We start from the raw sequence: 7338 nt of genomic DNA, 5'->3' as shown, positions 1-7338 counted from the left end.
TGTGTGTGTATGTGTGTGCCTGTGTGTGTGTATGTGTGTGTGTGCCTGTGTCCCTGTGTGTGTATGTGTGTGTGTGTGCCTGTGTCCCTGTGTGTGTATGTGTGTGTGCCTGTGTGTGTGTGTATATGTGTGTGTGTGTGCCTGTGTGTGTGTATGTGTGTGTGTGTGCCTGTGTGTGTGTGTGTATGTGTGTGCCTGTGTGTGTGTGCCTGTGTGTGTGTGTGTGCCTGTGTGTGTGTGTGCCTGTGTCCCTGTGTGTGTATGTGTGTGTGCCTGTGTGTGTGTGTATGTGTGTGTGTGTTGGGAATGGACCTTGATGGGTAGTCTAGAGATGATGGACCAGAAAGTCAGGCTACTGAGACCACTTATACATCATGAGGAACCTCACAGTTAAATGTAGCTTTTATCCTGAGGAGCATTCTAGAAGTACGAGGGCCTTCCCTCAGGGAATGTAGCTCAGGTTGAGATCCAAAGAGGATGCCTGGATTTCTGCCAGGGTGCTGGGAAGATTCCTGAGCCAGAATACTAAGTTACAGAAGGTCCCGGCTCATCTGAGACACTGTCAGAGGAACAGCCAAATATTGTTGGATCAAACCCTGGCCTGTGGCTTATCTTGTCTGAGGTGCCTGACCCATTGCAAAGGATGTCATCAGTGGTACTATTTGTTTGTTTGTTTTTAGAGACGGGATCTCTTTACATAGTCCAGGCTGTCCTGAGCTCACTGTGTAGACCAGGCTGTCCTGAGCTCACTGTGTAGACCAGGCTGTCCTGAGCTCACTGTGTAGACCAGGCTGTCCTGAGCTCACTATGGAGACCAGGCTGGCTTGAGCTCACAGAGATCCACCTAACTGCTGAAGTGCTGGGGGATCCTCCTGCGTGCTGAGAGTTAAGGCGTGGACTGTCACAGCTTTGACTTTGCTACCTGAGAGAAGGCCTGGTACACAGAAGAGTCTCAGGTAAAGCCTGCTGGTGGAATAAGGACCTGCGGCTTGCTGCTCCACACTATATGTACTGCCTGGGGTTGGGACGGTGGCCTCTCAGGCAGCCCATCTCATGACCCTATGGCAGTGGTTCTCAGCCTTCCTAATGCTTCAATCCTTAATACGGCTCCTCACATTGTGGTGACCCCAACCATAAAATTATTTGTGTTGCTACTTCATAACTGGAATTTTGCTGTTATGAATCATGACGTAAACATCTGTGCTTTCTGATGGTCTTGGCGACCCCTGTGAAAAGGCTGTTCAGTCTCAAAGGTGTTGAGACCCACGGGTTGAGAACCACTGCCCCAGGGAGAGGCATGTAGCCCATTTTTCCATGTTGCATGAAGATTTCATTATTTGGTTTGGCAAACATTCCTGGAGAGCGGTGACTTCCACGTGGCATCCCAGCATCAGATACTTTAAAAACATGAAGATGAAATGCTCTAGATCTCATGTCCTGAAGGATGTTTATGACTGGCTGCAAATGTTTAAAATTCATTGGACTTCATGAAGTGGAACTCAAATGACCTTTCTAGTAGCACTTGTGGGGTGAACCTGAAAACACTGGGGGAAATCATACAGGATGGCCCACACTGGGCCAAGCAGGTCTCCAAGGCTGGGCTCATGGCTCTGACCTTTGTCCTTGTCCTCACTTCTGCTTCAGTAGCTCTTTGGCTTATCCTTCTTGTTTACACTGTTACAGAGATTCTGCCAGCTCCCAGCTAATAGGCTGTGGGGATGCAAGTGGCAGAGCTCGCTTGACAAAATTCCTCCTTTCCCTGGGCTTGCCCAGAGCTTATAGAAGTGATCTGAGTCTTAACCTTCAGCAGCTAGTTTTTTTTAAAAAATGTGTTTTTTTCTTTGGTCCTGGGTAATGGAACCCAGACAAGTACCTGCAGACAGACAATTCTGGCTGCACATTGTATCTACCTCCTGATCCATGTGAATCTAGGGTTGGAGCGTCTGCAGTTTTGAAGGTGCCACCACCCCCTGTGCCCCTCACTAGAGTTGTCTTCATTTCACATTGAGAGTATGCGGGGCAGAACTGTCCGTGATTTCTGAAGGACAAACCAACCCATTCAGTGTTATGGAACACAGAAGTAAAAATCACAGATGTTTGGAATGAAAGACTGTTTGACTGTGGGGACTGGGGAGTGTGGTAGAGAGTGACTGGGCTATCTGAGGAGCCCTGGAGCTGACCTGGGTTACTGTAGACCATTTCTCCGGGTTTGCCTCTGGGCCTTTTAACCCTTTTTAAACCCTGAATCGGAGAAGCACCAGGATTGGGGACAAAACCATTCTCAAGAACTAGGGAGGCCGCAGGGCATGGGTCAGCTGCCCAGGTGACCAGCCAGCTGCAGAGACAGTTTGCAGCTGTGTACCTGAGAGGCTAGAACCTGACCCTGTGTGGCACTCAGCGAGGGGTGAGGGGAGGAGTCAAATTCACCATTTATTGATCACATGCCTCCGTTTTCTGTTTTCTCAACCACCCCTGACAGGTGCTATCACATTTCAGCAGCCGGGAAACTGACACTCAATGCTGATAGGCTTGCCGGGCTCACAGGGACTTTCTGTGTGAATTTTGGAATCCCCAGGGAAGTAGTCAGATGTTGGTCGCCAGTGCCAGTGTTTGGGGAGGAGGCCATAACACACTGCCTGTGTCAGCTCAGTTCTCAAGGAAGCCAAGCTGCTTGGCCAAGGACCCAGGAATCCAGTGGGAAGGAGGCAGGGAGGGGAGGATGAAGTGCTCTTGACTAACGGGGGTGTGGTGGGTGGGGAGGGGAGGGAGGTGTGGGGGAGAGGGCCTCGGGACCTGCTCAAGCCTGCCTGTGTACACGTTCCCAGATACAGATGAGGAATGTTACAGACGAAGGCAAACTGAGTTTGGAAAAGCCAGTAAGGTAGAAGGGCACTCTGCCAGGCAGTTTCTCTGTCTTGTCTCAGTGCTTGGGTCTCCTGCATGGTGCCTGCTCCCTTCATCTGGGACCATCTTGCAGTTAGCCACTGGGAGAACTAGAGATCTGAGCGTGAAGACTAGCCTGGAAGTTCTTCATCTGATTTGCTGATGTCATTAGCAGCAGGTCATGACATGGCGGGCCTGGTGTCCTTAGCAGCAGGTCATGACATGGTGGGCCTGGTTGATAGGCCCTGTCTCTGCTGCCTGCGGGGCTCACTGTCTCGCGCCTCCTACTTCCTTCAGTGTTTGCAGTCTTCATTTTATACAACTACTATTTACTTTTCCAAAGGCAAATCCTGCTTTTTTCAGGACAGGGTCTCACTGTGTAGGCCAGGTTAGCCTACAACTGGCAAACTGCCTATTCCAGTTCTCCAAGTACTGAATTGCAGGCTTCCAATCAGGCAGATTTATCTGGGACAGAAGTTATTTGGGGCGTGGGTGTTAATACAATTCGTTCTTTGTCCTTGGTGAGCTACGTACGTTACAGAGACTTGAAAAAATTCCGTCACGGCTGGTGGAATGTCCTCTCTGTTCTTTGTGGCTGTGCTCCTATGGAATCTGTGGTTAAATGGATAATGTTCTAGCTGTTGGAAATTTCATGATCCTGGAAAGTAGTGCTGAGAGATGCCTGGTGGGTGTGTATGTGTTTACATATGTGTTATATATATATTCATGTGCATGCATGTATGTGTGTTTGGGTATGTTGTACATATACATGCATGTGTGTATGCATGTATGCATGTGTATGCATGCATGTTTGGGTATGTTTTTGTGTGTTGGGGGTGTTTCTCTTTTGTAAGCAAAAGCCTGTCTTGTCAGTGTTCCAGACCCTGTAGTGGGACAGTAGCACATATTTGGAGGCTAGCACTGCTTGGCTGGGCATAAGTACCTGTCAAAAGGCAGCCATTTCAGAATGATTGAATATGGGGTGGGGTTTGTTGCCACCCAGCTGAAAATAGTGGTAGAAAGCGGCCAAGGACACCATCATTTTGTATTCCATGGACCCTTCAACTCAAACAAGGGTGTAAAACCCTTTAACATTGTCTTAGGGCTTTACTGTTGTGAACAGACACCGTGACCAAGGCAACTCTTATAAGGACAACATTTAATTGGGGCTGGCTTACAGGTTCAGAGGTTCAGTCCATTATCATCAAGGTGGGGGAGCGTGGCAGTGTCCATGCAGGCATGGTGCAGGAGGAGCTGAGAGTTCTACATCTTCATCTGAAGGCTACTACTTCCAGGTAGCTAGAGTGGTGAGGGTCTTAAGCCCACGCCCACAGTGACACTTCTACTTCAACAAGGCCACGTCTTCTAATAGTGCCACTTCCTGGGCTGAGCATATGTATGTATACAACCCATCACAAACATCTCAGCAGGATGAGCCCACCATTAAATAGATTAAAGTGTGTTAGCTACAGACTAAGGCAGGCGGCAGCTCTGAAATACAGTCGTCCGCAGGTATTTAAAGGTTATTATTGACCTTGGCCAAGTAGTGTTGGGAGGCAGAGGCAGCTGGATCTCTGTGGGTTCAAAGGCAGCCTGATCTACATAGCAAGTTCCAGGCCAGCCCAGATGCTAAGTCTAAACAAACAAACAAACAACAAACACCAACAAGCCCCATACAGTTGGTCTGTGTTTTTACTGGTACATATTTACTATCAACATGGTAAATGTCTTTGTCCCTTTCCCTAACAAAAGCAGTATAAGGGGGAAGGGTTTATTTCAGCTCTCAGTTCAAGGGCGCAGTCTGTCATGGTCAGTTCAGGGCAGCAGGAAGTAGTTGGCCACATGACATCCACAGTAACAGAGTGGTGAAGGCATGCGGCTGCTCACCTCTCTCTCTCCATTATACAGCGCAGGGTCCCAGCCAGGGAAGGAGCCGCCCACAGTGGATAGTCATCCCACTTACTAAACCACAGGCCTGCTCCTGGTGATTCTAGATTCTGTTTAGTGGACAGAACAAACCCCAGGGTAATGAGCTCCAACCACGGGTGGAATAGCTACTGTGTCTTTGAAGTGGTTACACGGTGGGTGGTGTTTGCGTGGCCTGTGGGATGATAAAGGCCCTCTGGCAGTGGGAATGCAGTGTTGTGTGCACTGGCTCTCCCTGTCCTCCAATCGCTGCTTCCTGAGCGTGTGCCCATGTCACAACTCAAATGGTACAGTTGAGAGAACACTCCTGAGCCACCAACAGCTGGGATCCTCACTCAATGAGTAAGAGCCATCGTGTTTCCTCAGAGTCTGATCTGACTGGGACATTACAGAGTGTGACACAGACGGTTGCTGTTAGATACTCACTGTAGGGCTGCAGCTCAGTGCTGGGTGCTCACCTCACAGCCACAAGGCCCTGGGCCCACTCCCAGTTGTGCTCTCTCTCTCTCTCTCTCTCTCTCTCTCTCTCTCTCTCTCTCTCTCTCTCTCACACACACACACACACACACACACACACAGAGAGAGAGAGAGAGAGAGAGAGAGAGGGGAGAGTGTATGGGTCCATGCTTGTACAGAGGCCAGATTCAGTGTTGTACTCTATTACTGTTCAACTTAGTCCCTCAGAATGGGTTCTTTCACTAAATCTGGAGCTAGGACAGTGGCTAGCAAGCCCCAGCCATTTCCTTGTCTTCTCTCTACCTCAGGGATAGGTTTATCGGTATGCCTGTGGCCATGCCTTTTTTTGGTGACAGGGTCTCGGTATGTAACCCCTGCTAGCCTGGAACTCTCAGAGATCTGTCCTATTCTGTCTCTCGAGTGCTCCTAAAGAGTAAAGCATGGACTGCCACTCCTGACCATAGACATCTTTTTACATGGGTGTGGGGATTTGAACTCAGGTCCTCAAAGCATCTAGTTTTAAAGTGAGAAAACCCAACCACTCTCTGATCAGGAGGCACCTGTGTACCCCTTGTCCAGAACACTGACAATGGTGGTGTGAGCACAGCTTCTGATGCCGGGGGTGGAGAGACCAGCTATAGCTGGATATGGGGCCCTGCTCAGTCACCTGGGCCAGCTTTATAAGGTGTCTCAATCTCCTGCCCTGGGGTCCTAAATCCTCTGGGGGCAGGGTGGAGACCCTGACCCCAGTTTGGTGGTGGACGTATCCTGAGGTGAATAATCATCTTTCTCTTTTTCCTGCCAGGGCGGGAGCAGTTCCACGGTCTGGGCTCCATGTACTGCCGGGGAGCGGCCGCTATTATCCTTACCTACGATGTGAATCACCCACAGAGCCTGTTGGAGCTGGAGGACAGATTCCTGAGCCTGACAGAAACAGCCAACGACGACTGCCTCTTTGCCATTGTGGGAAACAAAGTGGACCTGACCATGGAGGGCGGGGAGAAGGAAGGACAGGTCTCTGGGAAGTTGGGCAGCTGTGTCTCCTCCAGGGTCCCCAAGCAGGTGCATCCAGAGGATGCAGTGGCTCTTTACAAGAAGATCCTGAAGTACAAGATGCTGGACGAGAGGGAGATGCCAGCTGCTGAGCAGATGTGCTTCGAGACCAGTGCCAAGACAGGATACAATGTGGACCTCCTCTTTGAAACCTTGTTTGACCTGGTGGTACCTATGATCACACGGCAGAAGGCTGAGGGGCCGTCGCAGACTGTGGATATAACCAGCTACAAAACACCCAAACAGACTAGATCGGGGTGCTGTGCCTGACAGCAGCAGGGCTCTCTTGTCATCTGGTGTGTGTGGGAGCCACTAGGCTAAGAAATCTCATACAACACTGTGTACTGGGGACAGTGGGCAGAGTGACCACCAGCTGCTCATACAGGCCATCCGGAGGTGGCACTCAAGCCCTCCGTGGAGCCAGCTTAGTGCCACCTCATCTACTGCCCTATGCTTCTCTCATGGAGATCCCACCATGGAGTCTGCAGTCTGAAGACCTGCCTTGGACTGGTCTTGACTCTGGCACTCACTATATCCTGCACTGTGTCTGTTCTCAGAGGCCTGTGTCCACTGTGATTCATATATGGTCTTCCCGTTTGATACCTGTACCTTGATACGTTAAGATGATGATTTTCCACATTTAATTTATATAAAATCAGGAATGGCCGTTTTTATACTGGGTGAAGCCAGATGGGCTATAGATTATTAAAATTTATTTGAGGAAAAGCCATGTTCTTGGGAATGTTTGACTTTATTTGAACCACAAGAAACTCCTTAATTCCGGGAAGGGTTGGTGGGGGTGGGGGTGGGGGTAGGGGTGGTTACCGCGAACCTGCCACTGAATGTGACAGCGAATCTCTCTCTTGACAGTTCCGTTCAGTTCTTATCAATTCTAGGATATTTGGATGAGTTGTTTTACCAGGCTGTCTGAACTGCCTGAACTGTAGTGGTGGCGACACTCACAGCTTTGATCCTGATCTGACTCCCTACCCCCACTCCACGTCAAAACCTCTTTGTGGT

At 49.8% G+C, this 7338-nt stretch overlaps 1 protein-coding gene across 1 annotated transcript in view; it reads left to right on the top strand.

Annotated features, from left to right (window-relative positions):
• Rab20 (RAB20, member RAS oncogene family) overlaps positions 1-7048 on the top strand; it is a 26605-nt gene extending 19557 nt beyond the window's left edge. The window contains exon 2 of the mRNA XM_031339028.1: positions 6071-7048. Within this exon, the coding sequence (XP_031194888.1) occupies positions 6071-6588 (518 nt within the window). The 3' untranslated portion in view covers positions 6589-7048. The remainder of the gene's footprint in view (positions 1-6070) is intronic.
• Positions 7049-7338: the final 290 nt, after the last annotated feature.

This window comes from Mastomys coucha, unplaced genomic scaffold (genome assembly GCF_008632895.1).
Source record: "Mastomys coucha isolate ucsf_1 unplaced genomic scaffold, UCSF_Mcou_1 pScaffold22, whole genome shotgun sequence".
Lineage (NCBI taxonomy): Eukaryota > Metazoa > Chordata > Mammalia > Rodentia > Muridae > Mastomys > Mastomys coucha.
The sequence above is the reverse complement of the archived record's forward strand: the minus strand, read 5'-3'. Positions and strand labels throughout refer to the sequence as shown.